General features: G+C 32.5%; 3 protein-coding genes across 6 annotated transcripts; 2 read left to right on the forward strand and 1 right to left on the reverse strand.

The window, feature by feature from the left end:
* The first annotated feature begins 229 nt into the window (after window positions 1-229).
* On the forward strand, window positions 230-6,525 carry LOC114195369 (serine/threonine-protein kinase Nek4-like). 4 transcript variants are annotated; one of them, XM_028085807.2, is made up of 15 exons: window positions 230-386; window positions 1,370-1,505; window positions 1,676-1,742; window positions 1,961-2,026; window positions 2,328-2,374; window positions 2,493-2,538; window positions 2,650-2,730; window positions 2,842-2,884; window positions 2,992-3,041; window positions 3,133-3,214; window positions 3,341-3,390; window positions 3,828-3,901; window positions 4,312-4,363; window positions 4,844-5,311; window positions 5,806-6,525. In XM_028085807.2, the coding sequence occupies exons 2-15, from the start codon at window positions 1,420-1,422 to the stop codon at window positions 6,403-6,405; spliced, it is 1,812 nt and encodes a 603-aa protein (XP_027941608.1). In that variant the 5' UTR covers window positions 230-386; window positions 1,370-1,419; the 3' UTR covers window positions 6,406-6,525. The 4 variants fall into 4 exon arrangements, with proteins under 4 accessions (XP_027941608.1, XP_027941625.1, XP_027941635.1 ...); XM_028085824.2 differs by lacking the exon at window positions 230-386 and adding an exon at window positions 443-559; XM_028085834.2 differs by lacking the exon at window positions 230-386 and adding an exon at window positions 446-566.
* A 10,029-nt stretch (window positions 6,526-16,554) lies between these two features.
* FKD1 (FORKED 1) lies at window positions 16,555-20,283 on the forward strand. The gene is made up of 7 exons (XM_028060107.2): window positions 16,555-17,093; window positions 17,182-17,307; window positions 18,512-18,944; window positions 19,115-19,357; window positions 19,454-19,503; window positions 19,588-19,645; window positions 19,744-20,283. The coding sequence occupies exons 1-7, from the start codon at window positions 16,752-16,754 to the stop codon at window positions 19,956-19,958; spliced, it is 1,467 nt and encodes a 488-aa protein (XP_027915908.1). The 5' UTR covers window positions 16,555-16,751; the 3' UTR covers window positions 19,959-20,283.
* A 487-nt stretch (window positions 20,284-20,770) lies between these two features.
* Window positions 20,771-23,055, reverse strand: LOC114175333 (protein LIFEGUARD 4-like). Its single transcript, XM_028060114.2, has 4 exons — window positions 22,743-23,055; window positions 22,538-22,651; window positions 21,295-21,452; window positions 20,771-21,071 (listed from the first exon to the last, which is right to left on the reverse strand). Exons 1-4 carry the CDS (start codon window positions 22,996-22,998, stop codon window positions 20,865-20,867), a joined length of 735 nt encoding a protein of 244 aa, XP_027915915.1. The 5' UTR covers window positions 22,999-23,055; the 3' UTR covers window positions 20,771-20,864.
* Between the last annotated feature and the right edge of the window lie 6 nt (window positions 23,056-23,061).

A 23,061-nucleotide genomic window follows, 5' to 3' on the forward strand; every position in this document is an offset into this window, starting at 1 on the left:
AATATATATATATATATATATATATATATATATATATATATATTTCTTTTTTTTTTTCTTTTCTTGTATCACAGTACAAACCTTTGCATGAAAAATAATATGTAATAGTATAATGATTTCACATTTTGGAATCACACGTCGCTTTTGCGTGCACTTTAATTTTTGTGGTTTTGGCGCTCTCTCTCTTTCTAATATTGATTGCTCGATTTCAAAATAAAATAAAAGCAACAACATTATAAAATCATAGTTTAGTAATATTTTTGTATGATAAGGTTTATGCTGGCTTAAAGTATTAGCAGGGGCTGCTCGGTGCTAACTTTAGAAAGCTGCAATTGCAAATATCTCTGTACCATTAGCCGAATTGCTTTTCAATTTCACGAATTCAGGTTCTTTTCCTTTTAATAACAGTTCATTGCAAATTCTGCTTTTGTTTGTCATCTGTTTATACTTTTTGCTTTCTATGGTTATTTGCATGCTCTGTTTATGTATGTTAATGGGAATTCTGTATTTCCCCCCTCGTCTATGTTTTCAGTTTCATTCATCACTGGGAAACTAACCTGTAAGATGTAAAGCACTTATTTGTAATTTTTTCTTTTTCATTTTTTTCTTTCTCATGGTTTATGCAGTTGTTATTTGTAATTACGATGAGATGAAATAAACCATGTTTAATGTGGCTGAGTTTTTATGGAGTTGAATTTCTGTGTTTTGTTCCACTTTTTAGTTGGCAAGTTTGAATTTTATATTCTAAAAGAATCTAATTTTTGGGTGGTCGCGTGGTTTTGCAAAGTTATAAACATAAACATGTTTTTCGTCCTGGGCGAGATTAATGAGTATATGGACACGAGAATGATAAATCCTTCAAACTGAAGATACTATGGGCAGCCTATTCAGCAGTATTGAATGATTGCCGTTAAAGCCTAACCACATAATTGCCGGTCTTTGCCTTGAACAATTAAAGGAAGTAAATAACCAAACCAGAACTGATTGGTCACATTTGGTGCTCTTTATTACACAGCTCTTGTATTGTATGACAGCTTTTTATGTTTCTTATACAATTATAATTTGGAAATGATTAGTCCCTTGACGAGAAAGACTCCTGTCTGCAGAAAGTGGTAAATACTTACCTAATTTTAGCGGTGTTCTATTTCTATGTCCAGATTCCAGATCTTGTTCTGTAAGAATCTGGTAGAGTTGTCAGTTATCACCGCAGAATTTTTTCTTGTGGATGTCTTGTTCTCAGTCTGTTCATCATTTGTTATTGGAAATAGTTCAGCATATTGTAGTGGCAATGGTATATGTTACATTATGGGTGTGTCTGTTATTATTTATTTATGATAAGTTTAGTGTTGCTATTTGCTATCATTTTCAGGAATTTCACTCTATCGCTGACAGTGGGTGGTAGAAGTGATTTCAATTCAAATGGAGCAGTATGAAATTCTAGAACAAATTGGCAAGGGTGCATTTGGTTCTGCTCTGCTTGTGAGGCATAGGCACGAAAAGAAAATGTGAGTATCATCCAATGTCTTTCTGAAATGAGTTTTAAGATATTATATATCCTTTTGCAGGTTAATCTGTTAAGCATTTATTTGTTAACTTATTATTGTTGCTAATATCGATAGTCTGTTATATCATATATATGGTCTACTTTTTTTGAGTTGTGCCATTTATATTTTAGGTATGTTCTTAAAAAGATTCGTCTTGCTCGTCAAACTGACAGAACCCGTAGATCTGCCCACCAGGAGGTAACCCACTCTTAGTGTTGGATGTATTGAATGATTGTCATTTTTCTGGAAGGGATTAGCGAAGACCAGACGTTTTCATGTAGAAAATGAAACTTTCATTCTTGTATATTTTCTATTGTTATGCTAGTTTTTGCACCTTGAAATTTGAAGTTGATCTTTAAGCCAAGGTTTCTCATTACTTAGATTGTAAGACGCTTCGTTGGTTCTTTATCTTGCAGATGGAGCTTATTGCTAAAGTTCGAAATCCATTTATTGTGGAGTATAAAGATTCCTGGGTAGAAAAGGTTAGCATTGTTTTCAAGATGAGTTTTCTAACTCTTTTTCATGTTTGTGTGTGCCAGTGTATTTTTTATCGACTTACTAAGGTTGTCAAAAATCCTTTTTTCTTTAAATGTTTTGCCAAAAGTAAACCTTATTTTGGGTTCTTCAAATTTAGTATTTTGGTCTTTACTTATTTGTTTACAGACGTGTTATTTTTTATCATAGTAACGGAAATATTGAGAGAAGAGACTATATTGTAGTCCATTTTGTTGGTTTATAAATTTGATTGATTTCAGATACTGAATTTAGCTATCTTACTTGCAGGGTTGTTTTGTATGTATCATCATTGGCTATTGTGAAGGAGGGGATATGTAAGTTATAATTTACTATGTATTTAAATATTTGAGTTAGAGCATTTATTTACACTTACACATTGTCTTTTACTAGCCAAATTGTGTAATCTTTTAATAGTTAGGCTCTGTTGAACAGGGCTGAAGCTATAAAAAAGGCTAATGGAGTCAACTTTTCTGAAGAGGTTGATCACTTTCACAAAAACTCCATTCACAACTGAGCCTTTCCAATTTCCAGCTCCAAGATCTTTTGAACTGTATAAAATAATTGTTATAGGTGAACCTTGTGCATGCAGAAACTTTGCAAGTGGCTCGTTCAATTGCTGATGGCTCTTGATTACTTACATGGAAATCATATCCTTCATCGTGACGTCAAGGTAACGGACAGGATTTCTTTAAGCTAAACCACCGTTGATGTTATGTAGCTAATGTCTCAGAGAACTTTGAGGAACAGCCTTATGTTGATGTGTGATTTTCATCTGTTTCAGTGTTCAAATATATTCTTAACAAAAGATCGAGATATACGTCTAGGTAAATAGCCTTACTCATTTTATCCTCACACTGCTATTTTGATTTGATCTCTAAGTTGGGATTTCGTGTGTTGTATACTATCCGCATGCTAAAAATTGTGGATGCAGGGGACTTTGGTCTTGCTAAAATGTTGACATCTGATGATCTTGCTTCCTCAGTGAGTGATATTGCCGAACTATTTTTTTGTTCACTGTTTCAACATTTTTTTTTTCTGAATTAAATTCTGTCTGTTCTTGCTCTAAACTTAGGTCGTTGGGACTCCAAGTTATATGTGCCCAGAGCTTCTTGCTGATATACCCTATGGCTCGAAGTCAGATATCTGGTCTTTAGGTAGGATAGATTGAATTTGTACTCCTATAGCCTAATTTTGATTACTCTTTTTTGTTCCCCCTTTTACCGTATCTTTAGCCACAGTTGTCATTAATTTTGATTGACGAAATAAACAATTGTTAACAGGATGCTGTATCTATGAAATGGCTGCACACAAGCCAGCTTTTAAAGCACTTGTAAGTTATGATCCAAAGCTTTTGTATTCATTTTTCTCATGAAATGTTATTTACATATCTTGTTAATCTTGTGTAGGAGAATGTACTATGGTGTTAGATTATAAGCATATCTGACTTTCAATATTCAACATTTATAAAGTGACTATCCTAATATTTTGTATTCATCTTTTTAATGAAATGCCAGGAACTTTGTAATCTTAAGTAGGAAGTTTTATAAGGGTGCAAAATTTGTTTAAAACACTCAATATTATGTTGTTTGATTTTAAGCATTCATGTTCGTGTTTAAGACTTTTAGTTGTACCATTTTGGAAAGATTTGCTTCTCATCCATTTATGATGGCATACTAACCCAGTATTTCACATTTCTGAATATCTCAGCATTACATCATCGACTGTACCTTTTTAATTTTTGTGTGTGTGTTGTCTTCATTTGAGCAGGACATACAATCATTGATTAACAAAATAAACAAGTGTATAGTAGCTCCCCTGCCAACTATGTATACTGCTGCTTTGTGAGTCCTCTGTTTCGTGAGAATCTTTGACTTGTCTGTTTTTAGCTGCTTTATCTAACTGATAAATATATGAAATTTAACTCTTACGTTGTAGAGTTATGCATGTTAATTGTTAAGTGTCACATCGTTTAAAATTTTACACCGTTTTTCAATATACTATATTTACACAAGGACAAATCATTATGGTAGAAGTAGAAGGATGACGTGTAATTCAGTCATCAGAATTGGTTTACCATTTTACATTTTGCAATGCAACTTAACAGTGAGCAATCCAATTCTGTGTATATGCCCTTTCCGGTATATATGATATCTCATTGATTCTCCTCATCATTATTCCCTCTTTAAGTTACGAACCTCCTTCAGTGACTTGATTTGTGTCACTAGTTTGACATACATATTTCTTCTTTCAGTCGAGGGCTTGTCAAAAGTATGCTGCGGAAAAATCCAGAGCTGAGGCCAACTGTAAGTTTTATCTTTTGGGAATTTCATTACCTTTATTAAGGTGCTATTAGTATATAGATTAAAACTAGTCTATAGAAGAAAAATGATATGCATATTCCATTGTCAATTGTCATTAACTGTAAGTATGACACAAATGTCATCAGTCCGACAAATGAAGATTTATATTTGTGCTCTTATTTTTTTTTTCGTAAATATTTTTAATTTTTAATTTTCCACCTCGTGCGTTGTTAGGCAGAGCAATCCTTGTAGTCATCATCGTTAGTTTAAGTTTCAATTCGATCTTATGAAGCAACCTTGAAAGTTGTCGTAAAAGTTCTAAGTAAATGGGCAGAAATTACTATATTTCCAAATTTAATTTCATATTTTTCTTTTCATCCATGATATAACTAGTGTAGGAAAAATTTGCTTGGCATTGGCTCTTGGCTAACTTTATTTTGGTGGACTTCTTCAAAACAAATTAACCACAGATTGTTTTGACAGGCTTCAGAATTACTAAATCATCCGCATCTTCAGCCTTACATTCAAAAGATTCACCTTAAATTAAATAGCGCCAGAAGAAGTACTTTTCCTTTCCAATGGCCGGAGCCAAATTATGTAAGGAGAACTCGGTTCGTGGAGCCAGAATCTGTTTCTACTCTTTCTGACCAAGATAAATACTTGTCATTTAGCAAGGACATGGCACTGAATCCTAGTATTTCTGGAACTGAACAAGTTTCTCAGTGTTCTACTCAAAGAGCACTTGGATTATCCACTTGTTCAGAAGAGAAAATCTATGAACTATCTGTAGGTTGTGTAGGTAACAAATACAATGCTGACACATCAAAAGCCACGAAGGTCTCAACAGTTGAAAGAGCACCAAGATTGAGGGCAGTTACAGCTTCTGCCACTGCCAAAAGGCAGACAATGGCACCATCAAAGACAACCTATACTGGTCCAAACAGAGATTCAGTAAGTTCATCCACGGCATGACCCAATATTTCCATTTCTCTTGATGTCAATTGTGAAAAAAATGAATTCATGCTAAACTATTTGAATTAATTTCTCTGTTATTCCCAATGGTGTGAGTAGAGAATTAGGCAGTTTGTACATGCTGCATGCATAAGTGAGCATGTCCACTTCCTATATAGCAAAAGATAATTTTGATGACATTTTTGCACTATTATGAAATCACAAACTGTCGTGTGTTAAGTCTGTTGGTTTTACGATAACTATCTTAAAAGTTATATCACCAATGATTGTTAATTAGTTGACAATATAAATTTTTCTAGTGGTAGAGTATAGAAATTAAACTCAAGAAGTACTCTCTTATTTTGTAAAAGTTTTCTTATAAAACTGATAATCGTAAATGATTGTATCTACAAAATAAGCCGCGCCAAGCGTGCACAAGAGCCTAATTGGTGATGTGATTAGCAATATACTTAAGTTTCTGCTTTTCATTTCAGCTTCCAGTATCTAAGGCACCATCTGGAAGGTTTTCCACACCACCAAGAGCCAGGGCGACAACAAACTTGTACACCAATTTCTGTGTCCTTGGAAGTGTGGACTCTCCTAATGTCTCTGTTAATGCACCACGAATCGACAAGATGGCTGAATTCCCAATGGCTTTCAGTGAGGATCCCTTTTTCCCTGTTCGTGGACCATCATCAACTTCAGCTCGCTGCTCTTCAAGCTCAACACGGAGTACTGCAGATTGTTCCATCACAATGGTCAAGTGTACAATTCAGGAGGACAAAGTTACTGTCCCCAACATTGTCAGTGATGCTTGCCCTGGTCCAAAGGCAACTCAATACCCTTCTGAGCATGTAAAAGCTTGTGTTTCTAGTCGCTCCTCTGCTGAGGTGGATCAGCGCCGGTTTGACACGTCATCATACCAGCAACGCGCAGAGGCTTTGGAGGGTTTGCTGGAGTTCAGTGCCAGACTCCTTCAACAACAAAGGTTCGATGAGCTTGGGGTGTTGCTAAAGCCGTTCGGGCCTGAGAAGGTTTCTCCTAGGGAAACAGCTATTTGGTTGACCAAGAGCTTTAAGGAAACTGTGGTCTAAGGTTTTCTTTTCATGCACGTTCTGATCATTGCTAACGGATAGTGTACATAATGTTGTGTATGTTGACGGTAGAATAATGAAGAGTGGCTTTTATTAGTGGCATTAGCATTTTCGAATTCAGATTCTGTCCTGTTTTTTCTTTTAGTTTTCCTCTGTCCATAATGATGGGAGTGCAGGAAGAAAAAAGGGTGGTGCAGAAAAAAGAGTCCTGAAAATAAAGAGGAAGATAGACCATTTATTGTAAATTGGAAGCCCAAGAAATCTAAACCGATCAGCATCAACTATTAGGAAGATAGAAAAATCAAAATCAATTTGTCCAGGGAAGCCCCCTACTGTTCTCTCCTTCCAATGGCTTCATTCATCTAAATACCAAAATCATGAAGCTCCAGAATTGGAAGAGTACTAATAATATTATGGCAATCACTTTCTGAAAAAACAAAGCAGCTTATGTGGAATTCAAAAATATTTAAAATAGGATGTATATTAATTGACTGTTGTAAAAGTAATAATAGATTTGGGTTGTTTCTTTTGGCATTTTTTTCAGTGACAATGAAAAAAGAAGAAGAAAAGTATGCATTTAGTGCACAATGTTATGACTTGGGAGTAACGAAAGTTGATGAGCATCAGTAACTCCAACTGGGCATAGATGTTTGTAGAAATGTATGATCCCAAGGAGAGAATTGTTCTTTTGTAAAGCCTCCCATTTCCTCACAGTTAAATTGTGGAGAATCTGCTGACATAATCTCAAAAGAAACCTTCACTCAACCCAAGACAACAGAGTCTACTCATCCTTCACAAAACTGTTACCACTCACCTTCCTTTAAGAACATTATTGAACAGACACAATTTAACATGTTTATCTTTATTATTATTATTATTATTATTATTATTATTATTATTGGTTTCATTCATTTTCTTGTTAAATATTTAAGCAGAAGCATCACGTAATAAGCATACGACTGTTACTTTTTCCAAAATTGTCCTTGTGATTGTGACTTGTTTGGATCGTGAACAACTCAGTTGCTATCTTTTAGAAATGTACGACAACTTCTGTTTCTTTCAATCACTATTCCCATTCAACTTTTGAACAAAAAGGTGATTTCACCATCTTTACTCCATTCTTGCAAAAAATGCCCCAGTCAATCCAAACGATTTTAACTTAAAAACAGGAACTTCAATCCTCACCATTCAGCTTTGCTTGAACTTTCACTTAGATCATCCACTTAGGCCTTAAATAATTAATTTTTGAAGAAGTATAACGAATTTACTAGTATAAAATATTAACATAGAAGAACTCTTCATTTTTTCGCAATGAAAAAGTCGTGCGAAATTCTCACGGTTTTGCTTTTGAAATTATCACGAGACCCTTTAGTCCTATGGGTTTTTTTTTTTCCTATTTTAAACAAATAATTAGTCCCTAAAAAGTGAATTCTGTTTAGATAAAAAATCATTAATAACTCAAATTGGTCCCATAAAATATCATTTCAAATGAAAAGGACCACAAAAAAAATCTTACTTTATAATAAAAGGGTTATTTGGTGATTTTTTTCCAGTGGATAAACATAACCAAAGCAAAAACCTTAAATCCTTTCTGTCTCAACCTAAACCCTAGCCAAGCTGAATGAACACGATCTACATGGCTATAATGCTAGTTTGGACTTGGTACTTTGTAAGTCACAGTCAAATGATGTCTATGATGACTAGACCCACAATCATTATAATTACTTCTCTTTCGCCATCTTAAACTCTCTCCATTGTAGCCAATCTGCATCTGCATACACCATCGAAACAGCTTAACTACACTTTAACACCTGCCACCCCTATACAAAGTACCAAACTTATCTCTTCCTAACGCAATCATATTTGTCTTTGTGCCTCCAACACTGCAACTTTCTTTTATCAATGTACCTCCTTCACGTACCCATCCTTTATTTCATGCATGAAGGAATCTACTTTGCGATCAAAAGTTAAATATGGGAGTAATGCATGAAGGAATACACTTTAAAAACCTTAGGAGTTCAAATTTCACTCTTTTTAAGTGTCACGGACTACAGTTTAAAACGTTGTTCTGCACTTCTTAAAAACATTAAAAATCAATACATATCAGAAGACATATCAATAATATAAGTATAGAAGTAACAACGTTTTCCCTCCGGTGAAAGGCCAATAAAGAGTGGACATGCATTTGATTCCTTCTCTGTTTTCGCATCTCTGTGGTGTGGTTTTCGGTCAACATTCCCTGCTGTTCATACTTGGTCGTGTCAGGAGATATATGTCGGGCAAGTTAGGTTTGTGCCTCCTGTGTTTTGTCGCCATTCATCCAAGCTTTCGCTAAAACCCCAAACCTCAACACGTTATACTTAAGAGGACCATTTATTACCATCATCTATTTTTAGCTACAAGACCCATAATTACGACATTTAAATGTCATTTTCCTCCCTGATGATGCTTCTTCTGACGCTTTAAATAGTGTGGCCATAAATGGCTCACCTGCAAAGGGTGCATATGAAGAGGTCTACTTTGTTGAGTAAATAAAGTTTGAAAGAAAAGCAAAAAAAAGTGGGGTTGTGTGATATAGAAGAAACAAAAATGTCCATATTCTTTCCTGTACAATGAAGCGCCATTAGGTTGTAATAGGTCGCGCTTTGTCATTCCTTAGTGGTCCAAAAGGGTGGCAAAATTGACTCGGAAAGTAAACTCATTGGATGGAAAAGAAAAATTAAAGAGACCCTTCTTTTTTTTTGTGTTGAAAAAATCAAGAAAGCACATTTGAATGGGTATTGAGATCGAAAGGGAGCAATTATTATTGAGAAAATGAGGCAAAAGGAATAAAGGTTATGTGTTTTGTCAGAAAATTATTATTATGAAGGACAGAACAAAATAGCATCCAAAAGCAAAGGCTGTGGTTTGTTTGTCATAGCCTTTCAGAAAATGATGAGATTATGTTCATAGTGATGGCTGAAAATTTTGAAAAAGCTCAAGGACTTGATGACGTCTCTAGGCACGCGCATTTTAGCTTAGGTCCCCCTCTTTCTGGAACACAGCTTTTGTGTCCAACATCACAGTAGTGTGGATATAGATATAGATACATATACTGATAAACGAGTCCTCTGTTCTGATATATATATATAGGTTATAGCATTGTTTGCTCTTCCTAACATGTCGGTCTTGGACATAGCCAACACCTATAACAAGAAGAAACACCATCACTACTTATCTCACTATCAAACCCTGACATTTTCCAGTTGTATATGTCAGAGAGCCGCAGCATCTATTCGTACCCCAATGCTTAGGGGAATGGGAAACAAACGTTAACAGTAATGCTACAACACTTATTAAGATCAAAACAAAACTCATTATGTTGCAACATTATTGCATGTTTTAGTTAATACATTCATATTCAAGTTAAAAGTACTTCGAATAGATTCACTTTTCAGGTGGATATCGTCAAAGCAAACACATACTCTTACATGATATATATCCTTGTTTTGCCAATAATTTGATATATCTAATGAGCTTTACTTGAACACAAGTAATGGTTCTACTGTGCTGGAAATATTTTGAAGCTAGCTATGCCCGCTTTCTGTTGGATTGGAAGTAATAATTGTAGAGCTGTTTATGTTTAGATTCTTCCAAAGTTCCCCAGTGTTGGCAATGAGTGATGAGGATTTGTTATATAACGGCCTCACCAACATTCTCCGAGGAAACATCATCTTACATTCTTTAGTCTTGCGCAAATTCTTTCAAGTGTCCTATCATTTCTACCTCATACTTTAAATGAAAATCAATAAATCCGACCCGTTTTGGATGGATATGATCGAGTCAGAGAGAAAGAGAAACAGCAGATAGAAAATAAACTACGGAATGAAACTCAGGATATAGTTTATGTTAAAAGTATTTAACAAAACCACTTCATTATTTATGATGTTTAATATTATTATAGTTGGATCGTTCGAGAGAAGATTTAAATATGAACCCAACTATATAATGGATTAATACCATTCTTAATAAAAAACCTTAACACAATGAATTTATAGACTTTGATTTATATGGTGTTCAATTTTTTCATTTTTACTTAATGTAAGATTTAGACTCAAACTTCATTCAATAATTATTATATAAATGGAATAAGTCTTTATTTCTCATATCTTACATCCTAATCCCACTTTTACCATTGAGTTTTTGTTGTGACTATTTGTAGATACTTTTGTGTCGTATTTCTTAAAACAGGTTCAGATCAATCTTGCAACACAGCATATGTTGATTTTACTAAGTAGACTCTTATACTATTTTTTTCTCATGTCCACATGCCTCAGCGGCACATTACTTTTTTTTTTTTAATGTTGTTTTTAGAATGTTAGCTTTCATCTTATTGTTTTTCTTTTTATATTTATATTATTTATAAAATTACACTTCGCAATCTTTTATGTACAAGTTAAGATTTTATTATACATTATTTTTTTTCTTAATTATATTTCTTATTCCTCATAAATTTAGATATTTTCAGTTGAGATCATATTAATTTGTTTTTCTATTGAATATTTAAAAGTTTTATATTTTTTATTTGAATCATTATTATTTTATTTCTCGTTGAGTGTTACTGTGTCTCGTTTACTGCTCACCTGTCTCTACAAATTAAAAACAATGTGAAGTTTGTTAAAATAAGATATATCGTAGTTAATATAGAACAACAATGGATTTATATTGCTTTTAATTAAGTCCATTTTTTATTTCTCTTCTTTCACTTACATAATATTTTTTTTCACTTTTATTAATAATTATAAATATCATTTTTTATTTTATTATTATTTTTATGATATACTTTTATATCACCCTACTTTATAACCATTACATTAATTAACATATTGAAAATATGATGTTCACTTAAATATATTTATTTTATTGTAAATATGGTCATAAATATTTAAAGATATTGCCTAAAATGAGTCATAGAATACACCATGAAGTATAATAACAAAATAAAAAATTGCAATTGAAATGACCGATGTGTACATGAATATTAATAAGGGTAATATAGTTTAAAAACTAATTAAAAATTAAAATTTTCTAGCAATTAAAGATATATACATTTCTCTTGTTTTCAAACATTATTTTAATATTAAAATGTGCATTTAATATAAATAAACATTTTTTATGATTTTTTTGCAAGGAAAATCTTCGGTATTTGTTTTAGTTAAGGGTGGTAAAAATGAATCTATTTTATCTTGTGTCATTAGTACCCCACTAAAAATTGGTTGGTCTAGCCCCATTTTTCATAAATATTGTCTTAATTTTCATTTGATTATTTTAACATGATATTAAAATTATTCATTCAGAATTTATCCCAAATAATATTTAATTTTTTTTTCTTTATTGACTTTTATTAATTAAATTTAGCCCTAAATTAATTTTATATATTTAGTTAAAAAATGTAAGATTTCTAATATATTTTATTACATATTAATGTGATTCTACCCGTGCGTAAGATAACCTCACAAATCTTTTATAAGAAGTTTGATCAAGTTTATGAAGAGTTAATTATTTTTCTTTGCTTCCCCTTAATAATAATGTTATATAGTTAAAAAATGTAAGATTTCTAATATATTTTATTACATATTGATATAGTTTATTAACTTTTAAAAGGACAAGAAAAGCAACATATATGTTAGTTCCTTGTTGGTTAAATAGTTGATAAATCGAAGGGTCGCATTGTGTTGATAGAAAAGTGGATTGAACATGTTAGTCCGTTAGGTTTTGTTTTATAACTTTTTTACAAATTTGGTATGTTGACACTTATGATAAAGAGATTTACTTGTCACTTTTAAACAAAAATAAAAGAATATAATCACAAATGTACATAAAAGTAATAACGCTATAAGATAAGATACTTAAAATGCTTAGGTCGCTCAACTTTGTAAAATTCTTTTTGAAAGTTTATGTTAAAAATCTTATATAAATCTTATTATTTTTTATAAATTGGTTGTGTAAGATTTAATTAAATTTAAAGTCTACTTTTTATCCTGTTTAACGAAATTTATTATTTATTTGACTTATTATATCACTGGTCATCAAATCACTAATATATTAATATTTAATTTTACGTTTAATATGAAAAAATGTGTTAAAAATTTTATATTGATTAAAAATAAAATATTTAGATATTGTTAAATTTTAGATAAAATTGAATTATACTTCAAATATTAAAATATATGCTTCAACCTGATTGAAACATATGTATGAGTTTCTCCTTAACACTTGACTATATTTAGGAATTGAAAGATGTTATGAAGCAAGAGATGTTTGGTTAAGGGTAGATGAGATAGAGAAAGTAGTAGAATAATGGGATCGTAGCTCCAAACGTGGCCTATGTCATTATGTTTTAGTTTTTCGGGATGCGAGTAACGCAAATAATTTATGTTAGATTCCCTTCTCTTCATCTATCACATGACATGACATCATATATTTATATATATTTATACTCTCAAACTCCTCAAATGTGAATTGTCACCACAATCACTCACTAATGCCTCCATCATACTACACTGTCAACACTGATAAAACAAACATCTGAACCATGCATGCATAAGTGTCAGTTTGTTTTACTTTAATAATCACATTAAGATATTCAACATTTACTTGGAACCTATTAACCTTGTCTGCATATATAGATAATTACCTTTTCTGATACACCAAATTGATTCTCAGAAAATATGGATTTGAACTTTGTTGTAGGTGATACATAAAACTCTTCCGATGAAATCAATTATCGAATTATATAAATAAAATAAACTTCGATTCTATAAAATTAAAGTTTATTTTTTAATACAATATTTATGAATTAAAATTTATCCTAATAAATTTGTTATTTATTAGATTTATTATCTCATCAATGTAGAGAGTGTATTAAATATCTATATCTATTAAAAATAAAATAATTTTTTATAATATTTAAATATATTCGTACTTTATCTTATAAATTAATTTTATAAAATTAAATTAGACTTAAATTTTACCTTTCAACATAAATTACGAGAAAATGACAATAGTATAAAATATAAATACGTAATCAACAAACTATCCTAGCGAAGAAAAAAATACCACATAGCATTATAATCAATTACAAATAACCACCAGAAAGTATACCTTAAATAAAATTGTATAATTTAAAAATTTAGTGGAGAGGATATTATAATAAATTAATCTAATGAGTCGGAGGATAAAATATATTCGTAACAAGAAAATAATTTATTTAAATAGGTGTAAAATATTGGGGTTAAGTTTGAGAGTATTATAATTATAAAAAAGAAAATCATTTAAAATTATTGATTAATTTGCAACGACATTTAACACCATATTTTAGCAAAAAAGTTTAAAGTGTCGTGGCCTATAAACTATTGTTGTAAATATAATTCGGAGGCTTTCACATTTGTCATAAAAATAAATTCATATATTTTTAAAATTTTTGTCAAATGATACATTTTTTTAATTTCTATTTAACTTTTTTTTTATTCTTCTAAATTTGAAATCACACACCTTTATTCCTTATAAAATAAGTATATTTTAATTGTAGTCTCGGTAAATTTGTATTTTATTTTTTATAAAAAACTTAAAATCACAATTTTTGTCTCTAATATTTATTTTAAGATAAATAGAAACAGTTTATTTTAGAAATTTTGAAAACTTTGACGAATATCACATATTAGCATTTTATGAGATACACTAATAATGTTATTTGTTATAGTGAGTTGGCCTTCTGTTAACGTATAAATGAATATCAACTCATTTTGAAATAATTATTTTTATTTTTGAGTTTGAAAATAATGTCCTTATTGGTATAAAAATTACAAAATTACAAATTTTATAATTATTAATATATATATATATATATATATATATTTATCTTTTTTTGTCCATATTTATTTTTCAAATTTATCTTTTCAATATACCATTTTTTTATCAATTTTGTCCATAATGATAAAAAATTATTATTTTATCAATTTTATCATTTTTTAAATATATTTTTTTTAATTTGAATTTTTTTAAAATTAATCATTTTTTTAATTATAAACCATCTATAAAAATAAATAAAAATATCCACAATAAATTTATAAAAATATTTGTTTAATTTCATAATTATAATAACAAAAATAATAATTTTATTATATTTTATTATGATAAAAATAAGTGAACACAATATGTTGACTGGTTTAAGTAATAAAAATGTATGTGATGTTAACAAATATTCAATATTTATTTTCATGTAATTTTAAATAACTAAGACTGTGTATTTAATCTCGTTAACTTATATCACAACTGTAAAAAAATATTAAAAAGTATATTTTTATTTCACATAATCAACTGTTAGTGATAGTCAAAATTATGTCTTTAGTTTAATGTAATGCTCACCTGCTTTGCAATTTGAACACTCAAATATGATTTTATTTCACTATTTATACTTCTAAGTGATATCTCAGCTCTGATTACTTTTAAACATATTTACTTAAATAAATATAAATGGACGTGAGAGTTAGTTACATTTAAATATTCAAAATTTAACATCTTTATTCATTAAAATTAAGTTGCACTGATTGGAAAACTCAACCTTTCTTAAATATTTAAAATAAAATCATCCATCATGTACTATATTATTTTATGTGACGAAGTGGGTATTTGAATATAAATAAATATTTTTTATTTCTAATTATTTAAATAAGACTGTACTTTGTGGTTTGTTAAATGATAAATTTTTGTTACATTTTCTTTTGCATTTATTTGAATAGTATATATAACTTGACAAAGAAGGAAAAAATAGAAATGATAAATAATAATAGGTAATATATTAAATACAAAAGAAAATAAAAATAATGATCTGATAAAAACTAATTTTGAGAATTTAAAAATACATATAAAATAATAAAAACCTGTGTGACTCAATGGAGTAAAAGTTCACATGATGTATAAGAATTTACATGATAAAATTATGTATAAAAGTTATTCATAAAAGTGGCTAGAATAATTTTAATCAATGTTCTTAAAATATTAGAACATCTTTTATATATATATATATATATATATATATATATATATATACCACTTGATTTCTTATTTAGATTTTTCTTATCATAATTAGTACCTTCAAAAATAACATTTACTCGAATATCTTTGACTCTCCTTTAAATTTTTAATTCACTTATAACATGAAAAAGATAAAAACAACTAAGATAAAATAGAAGAATTCAAAAAATTATAAAAGATTTTCTTCTTACAAAAGAAGATAGTACAAAAAAGAATACATGAATTTGGAACTATATTTCATTTCAAATTTTCAGTATTTTAGTTTTTTTTATGTATTTTTTATGAATATATAAGAATTTGTAAGATTAAGACCTATATTATGACTAATTAGAGATGTTGTTTAAACAACTAAAAGATGATTTTATTGAAATTTGAGTGTATTTCCTATTTTTAATATCTTTGTCAATACATTAGGAAACTAGTTGGTAATTATGATCGCATTTATAATCAATTTTGTTAACTGAGCACCTTTAATTTTCAGAGAAATGCAAGAATTGGAAGGAAAAATACACATTTCCAAATGAAAACTGTTTTGAGGTGGTTAGTTTTAAGAAGAAAAGATCTTTTCACATCACTGTTTTGATACCGTAAATAATAATAACAATAATATTAATAATATATTAAATTAAATTATTTAATTAAAATACAAATGAAATTATTGAATATAAAAGTAATAAAATAGATTGTACAGTGAGAGTGAAAAATGTATGGGAGGTGAACAAATAACGATCCTTTTAAGAAGTATATATAGAATTGTATTGATTATTAACGCGAATGATTTGATAGTTGTTGTGGAAAAATGGTTACCTTAATTACCATTAAAAAATTATGATCTTAAATCCGTGAACATTATAGTATTAAAAAATTACTAAAATTCTTCAGTCATCGTATAATTGACCAAAAATAAAATAAGCAACTCTAATATATATAATTGTAGAATTAGAAGCAGTGGTATATATTATTAGCAAAGGAAGAAAGGAAGAGTGAGACTTGACACAGTAAAGTGAATGGTATATGATGATAATTAGGCATTAATGGTGACGACAAAAAGTACTTCACATCTTCTTCACTTTGACCATTCTTTGTTTTACTTTATCATTTGCTGACACGTCATTGTGAGCTTCATTACCATTTAAACATTCTCCATTCTCCATTGTTGTCACCATTACTATTCTATATAAACATGCGTTCCTTCATGCTGTCACCGCTTCTACCAACATTTCAGCACCCCCCAAAAACACAATAACACTGCTTGCTTCCCACTTTCACAAATGGAGCCAAAGTGCACCATAAACTGTCGCCGCTCGGAGTTCGTTCCGACCCCTCTGCCGGAGAGTCCTCGAGTGCCTATGGAGTTTCTGTCACGCTCATGGAGTGCCTCTGCTCTTGAGGTCTCCAAAGCTCTTTCACATCACCACTCCTCTCTCTCCTCTTCTTGCATGCCTAATTCAAACAACACTTCCATTCCGGAAGAAACTGTTCCCAACCACACCAACACCAACGCCTTTCTCTCTGAAGATTTCTCCACCATGTCCAAGAATCAGTTCTCTTTTGCTTCCTCTGCCACCTCTCAGCTCGTCCTTGAACGCATTATGTCCCAGTCCACAAGAGAGGTGCTGTAAAATGTTTTAGGACACTTTCTACGTTGTTCTGAATATATACATTGTTTTTAATGTTGCTGTCGGTTTTCTCATGTCACAGGAAGTGTCTCCGTTAACCTCGGGTAGGTTATCTCACAGCAGCGAGCCTTTGAATGGAGGTGGTTCCTTAACCGGAACAGATAGCCCTCCGATTTCACCTTCAGATGAGTTTGATGACGTTGTTAAGGTATTGTCTAACTCAACTCTCTTTCGTTTTCAAGTGGGGTGGGTGGGCCCTGAGGACCGAGTTGCTTCAACTCTCACAGCTGCAATACTTTTTTGTTTGATTTAACTTTGAGGGGTTTATCCATTTTTGTTTTTAGTATTTTAGTTTGTTTTTGAAATAGGGAGAATACAGCATTTGTCTTGTCTTCTCTGATTAGTCTTAGAATACAAGACATGGGAGAAGATTCTCTTCTCGTCTTAAAAGCCACCCAAAGGGAATAATAAAAAATGTAAAAGATTTTGCAAAAACAGAATTGAGGGACCCATCTGTGTCCCTATAGGTGGTGATTCCGTGCCGCTTATAGGTTATGTAGCTCCTACTGTATGTGTGTGTGGATGCATGGAATGGAAGAAAGCTAGGCCTCTGTTCACAAAAATAATTCGTTGGAACTTGGTGCTTGCTGCTTGAGGGAGAGTTTAATGACTTTGGATCAACTTTATTTTCCCACACTCTGCACGGGAAATGGAGTGGAAAGAAAAGGAAAAAAAGTGGGAACTAGAGCTGTGAAGATGAATTAATGAGGGTCAAGACTCAATGACCTTTAACATTTTGAAACCGGCAAAATGCTTAGTGCCGAAGTATCAGATGAGGAAAATCACTGATTAAAGGGTGTGTGGTGTGTAAATGATGTTATTTTTTCAAGTCAACTTGCCGGATGTTTGCCTCGTGAAAGGACAAGAAATTGCAGCACAGTGATCCTTTCTCCACACATTCACGCAAACAATTTTCACCTTTTAGCCTTAGAAGGCAAACTGGTTTTTGATTTGGCCAGAATAAAGGAAGGGTCTTGTTCTGCTTATACTTAAGTTGGAGATACTACTATACAGGATGTATTATCGTACCTGTGATTTTGTTTTGTTTTTCTGTACTTCTGAAACTAATCCATGAAAACTAACATAATGTGGAGAGGAAAAGACGTGCGCCAGTGACTCTAGATCTAGGGACAGCCGTGAATGTTGTCGGGCAGTCCTATGATATGTAACTTCGAAATGAAAGAGGAAACATCTCTATAATGTTATATCAATACAAGTCCAACATGACATGTTTTTTTCATTCTTAAAAGGAAAAGTAAAAAACAAGTTGTGTTTGAGTTAGTCATAGGTATCGTGTTCTTACCTTGTAAAGCACCGAGTAACGCTAATGGTTATCCTTCTCAATTATGCAGTTCTTTCGGGCAAATAATTCCATTCACCCTTTGTTCAATGGTGGACGAGCCAGTGCAACTATTGGCAACGGCACGGCAAGCTCAGGACCAAAAACTGTTGGAAGATGGTTAAAGGACCGAAGAGAGAAGAAGAAAGAAGAAAACAGAACCCATACTGCTCAGCTGCATGCCACTATTTCAGTGGCTGCAGTGGCTGCTGCCGTTGCAGCTATTGCGGCTGCAACAGCAGGCTCGTCTGCTCCCAGCAAGGATGAGAAGATGGCAAAGACTGACATGGCTGTTGCTTCTGCCGCCACATTAGTTGCTGCACAGTGTGTAGAGGCTGCAGAAGCTATGGGGGCCGACCGTGACCACCTTGCTTCTGTCATCAGCTCTGCTGTCAATGTCCGTTCTCATGATGATATTACTACTCTTACAGCTGCAGCTGCCACAGGTAGAGCTTTTGCATTCATTAACCATCTATTTCTTAATAATGGATACTTTTTCAGAACAACAAATTATTAAGACCAAAATGCTTTTGAAAGATCTTAGCAATATGTTGTGGGGGCTTAACCATAAAAAAATGACTTATGTTCATGTTTGGCTTTTGTCTTTCATGTGCAGCTCTACGAGGAGCGGCAACCTTGAAAGCAAGAGCTTTGAAGGAGGTATGGAATATAGCCACAGTAACACCACTGGAGCGAGGTATAGGGGGGATTGGACTATGTGGTAAAAGTATTAACAGTAACACTAGCAACACCAGCACCAGTGATAGCGGGGAAGTTTTCAATGGAGAAAATTTTCTAGGTGCCTGCAGCCAAGAGCTTATTGCTAAGGGCAGTGAATTACTCAAGCGCACCCGTAAAGGTAGCATCATCAATCACCAATATGCTGCTAGCACTAACTCATTCTTTCTCTCATTTGCAAAAAAAAGAGTAAACTCCATTTTGGTGACAAATGCAGGTGATCTTCACTGGAAAATAGTGTCTGTCTATATACATCGAACCGGCCAGGTAATTTTCCTTTCGAGAATTTGCAGTATAAAGTTGGCTTAAAGTCCATTCAATCACAATTCACAAGGCTTGCAAACATTTCAGGTAATGCTGAAAATGAAGAGCAGACATGTGGCAGGAACAATTACCAAAAAGAAAAAGAGTAAGCACAGAGCAGCCATTAGATTAGAACTTTGTTTTTGCTGGCACAGAGGCAGCCATAAACAATACCTCATAACTTGTCCTCTATAAATTATGCAGATGTTGTGTTAGATATCTGCACGGATTTACCAGCATGGCCAGGGAGACATCTGTTTGATGATGGTGAAAAGCGACGCTACTTTGGATTGAAGACAGACCAAAGGGGGATTGTGGAGTTTGAGTGTCGAAATCAACGAGAATATGACATCTGGACGCAAGGGGTTTCGAGACTACTCTCCATTGTAGCACAGAGGCAAAACAGATATGGGAATTGAACCTGTCATCTTTAATACTTACCAACAGAGTCGCTAGCTATCACTGACTACTGAACTCGATTCAAACTAGATATGTATTGAGATGTAATATGCATGTGTTTAGCCTCAAACAATCATCATCGGCAAGACTCAAATGGACTAGGTGATTTCCGAAAAAAAAATATTTTTTACTGTCTAGAAATGTAGAATCCTAGGAATTGTTTTTTCCACCCAGCGATAATGCATGTGCCAAGTCCCTAGAATCAAGAATCGCTCCAATGTTGTCATACGTTGTCATGGATAACTTATAAATATAAAAAGATTCACGTATTTCCATTCAACATAAGCTTTTGAGAATTGTTTCCTGAATAGATATCTGATATGTTTAAGAGTTTGATCTCCTTCTTACCTTATTTTTCTCAAAAGGTAGGTGGATTTCGGCTTTGGATAATTAGTTCACAACAATAAAATGTGTGTGAACTTTGGGTTTAATGCATAATACAATAGAGTATACAGCCAACAGTGAAGAAAATTGCTAGCATTTCTACACTCTTTATCTTAATTGCATCTGAAGTAGAACTGATCTGAGCTTTTAGATAGTTTGTCAACATTCAATACAGTTTCACACTACATTACAAGGCAAAGTATTTGCACAAGAAAACAAAACTACTGTACTACTTATTAGTTATCCCCTACTTGTCACAATAAAGTTTGGATAAATCTTTAAAGCCTGTTAATTTCGAGTATCAAGATGGTAAATGTATATTTACATTTCAGTGTAAAATTTCATGTTTTAATGAAGAGGTTACGAGCAGCGTGATACTCACATGGAATTCTTCATAAGAACTATCTTTTGGCATAATTAACGTTCCTTAAAGCAAACACATGTACCTAGGCAAGGAATATAAAGCTTCTAGAATAATCTCCTTAGCTAGCAGCAGCTCTAAAGATAGTAAGCAGAGAAAGGAAGAGGTTGATGACGTCTAAATACAAGGAGACCGAAGCCCATATATACTGATCGTAGGAGAACCTCTTTATGAGGTTGTCTGTGTCATATATGATGTAGCCACAAAATATAAGTGATGCCAGGCCCCCATACACCATCAATGAAAACTTACCCAATGGAAACAGAATCTGCAAGGAAAGGAACAACACATTATATCTGAAACCCTTAGCAATTGTTGATATATACATGCATATCAAGCACAAGACTTTTTCTTTCTCTGCCTTTATAAGTTTTTTGGACACCTCCATCTCATTCTGGAACATATTTTCCGGTATGATATGGACTTTTGCGACAGAAAGCACATTTCAGGAAGAAACACCCCAGACATAAAAACTTCATGACCAAAAATACCTGTATCAGGGCAAAGGCAATAAGAACTAGAAATGCTCCAAACAAGAATGGGCCCAAAAAGTTGAAATCGTGGCCTCTCCTTGCGGCAATAAAGGTGTAGATAGTCAGGCTGAACACCACCACTGTAGTCAATATCACAGACTCCAGAATAATTTTCCCTGTATCCAGTTTCCAGTCTCGTTAGAAAATAATTGGAAGTTGTCACTGAAAATGTTCATTCTAATAGACATAAGGAAATGCTAACGTGTCACTGTCAGATGAAATAATAATATTAATCTTCTTTTATCTTCATTTAAAAGGATAACATGTGATCACTGAAGTAATATTGTTATGAAAGTTTGTCATTTTGATAACATATTCAACTATTGAAATGCTTGCTTCTATATGGGAAATCAATTGCTGTGCCTGCACAATTTCTCAATAGTGGAAACTGATTCTCGAATGGTTGTTAATTGAGTGCTAAAAGATGGAGGGAATCCAGAATTAAACCTTGTTGTCAAGGACTAAAGAAATTTAACACTAGCTTCCAAATTTTCACTTTGCTGCATACTTATGGACGTTAATCGACCTGCAACTTCTTAGTATTTCTGCTTTTTCTTTGTGTAATTAAGTTCTAGTTTTTTGATGCTAAACGAATGATGTTCTAGCTATTTTATCTTAATAAAGTTTCCATCTTAATAAAAATGGAGAATACATTATTTTTTGTATGCCTAAATTATGAAATGCTGTTAGAATTCAGTAAGTAGAATAATACAAATAAATACCAAGTAACTAGGACATGTAACCAAAGCGGATCACACAGAGTTTGAACGGTTCTAAATCTTAAATTAAAACAAAGGCTGAATACTCGCACTTTCCAATGAAAACACGCATTTTACTATAAATACGCTCAATCAAACTCAAACTCAAACTCTAAGCGCTTCCATCGATTCGTGATCAATTTTATTATCCCAATAAAAAAAGTCAACATTTTAGGTAACACACTACTGCATAATTATTTTTACCTCTTTCTTATATTGTAATATATCTTTCGGCATCCAAACATTTCAACTATTACACCCAACATCAAAAGGTTACAAAAGAAACAACCTTTTCGCCATTCCATTTTAACGTTTAATTGACAGAACATTACGAACGCACCCACAGTGAAACCAAACAATATAACAGAAATCATAAATGACAAAAGCAAATAAGCAACATTGGTAAAAAGAATTTAAAACGAGAGAGAATTCGGTGACATTACCGCTAGTAAAAGCGCAAGTGAGTCCAACGGCAAAGGCCAAGGTGACGGTAAAAATGAAGAGGAGGAAGTAATTGAGAGGGTGTTTCTGGTGGTAATAGTAGAGAGGGCACAACGCTGCAACATATGTTAATCATTTGTCTGTGAGAAATAAAAGAAAAGATTGAAGACATGCATGGAGGAATAGGTAGAATAGAAGGAGACGCACTGATAAAAGGAATGATGATGAGGAGAATGTAGATAGCAAGGCCTGGGGCGGTGGAAACGATGAAGTGGGGAATGGGGCGGAAGAAGACAACGACGGCGGCGACGGCGACGGTGAGAAGCAATTGGAAGGTGAGGATGCAGTAAACCTTGCGTATGAAGGACCAACGCAGTTGAGGATTCTCGAGCATGGTGGGGTAGAGGGGTCTGTCACCTCCACCTCCACCACCGCTCTCAACGTCGTCTCTTTTCATGAACATATTTCTTTCTTTCTTTCTTTCTTTGTTTCTCTGCAACCAAGGCTTTGTAGACGTGTGCGTGTT

The sequence above is a fragment of the Vigna unguiculata genome, chromosome 1 (genome assembly GCF_037176805.1).
Source record: "Vigna unguiculata cultivar grain cowpea cultivar isolate G323 ecotype 2 chromosome 1, ASM3717680v1, whole genome shotgun sequence".
Taxonomy (NCBI): domain Eukaryota; kingdom Viridiplantae; phylum Streptophyta; class Magnoliopsida; order Fabales; family Fabaceae; genus Vigna; species Vigna unguiculata.

Bases quoted from the DNA above. Each gene is read 5' to 3' on its own strand.
- FKD1 (XM_028060107.2), top strand. From the start codon at position 16,752: ATGGAGCCAAAGTGCACCATAAACTGTCGCCGCTCGGAGTTCGTTCCG. The intron at 19,358-19,453 runs GTAGCATCATCA...TGACAAATGCAG, and splicing joins ACTCAAGCGCACCCGTAAAG to GTGATCTTCACTGGAAAATA. The intron at 19,646-19,743 runs GTAAGCACAGAG...TAAATTATGCAG, and splicing joins AATTACCAAAAAGAAAAAGA to ATGTTGTGTTAGATATCTGC.
- LOC114175333 (XM_028060114.2), bottom strand. From the start codon at position 22,998: ATGTTCATGAAAAGAGACGACGTTGAGAGCGGTGGTGGAGGTGGAGGT. The intron at 21,453-22,537 runs GTAATGTCACCG...AACTGGATACAG, and splicing joins CACTTGCGCTTTTACTAGCG to GGAAAATTATTCTGGAGTCT. The intron at 21,072-21,294 runs GTATTTTTGGTC...CTTTCCTTGCAG, and splicing joins TTGCCTTTGCCCTGATACAG to ATTCTGTTTCCATTGGGTAA.
- LOC114195369 (XM_028085807.2), top strand. From the start codon at position 1,420: ATGGAGCAGTATGAAATTCTAGAACAAATTGGCAAGGGTGCATTTGGT. The intron at 2,375-2,492 runs GTAAGTTATAAT...TCTGTTGAACAG, and splicing joins TATTGTGAAGGAGGGGATAT to GGCTGAAGCTATAAAAAAGG. The intron at 4,364-4,843 runs GTAAGTTTTATC...TTGTTTTGACAG, and splicing joins ATCCAGAGCTGAGGCCAACT to GCTTCAGAATTACTAAATCA.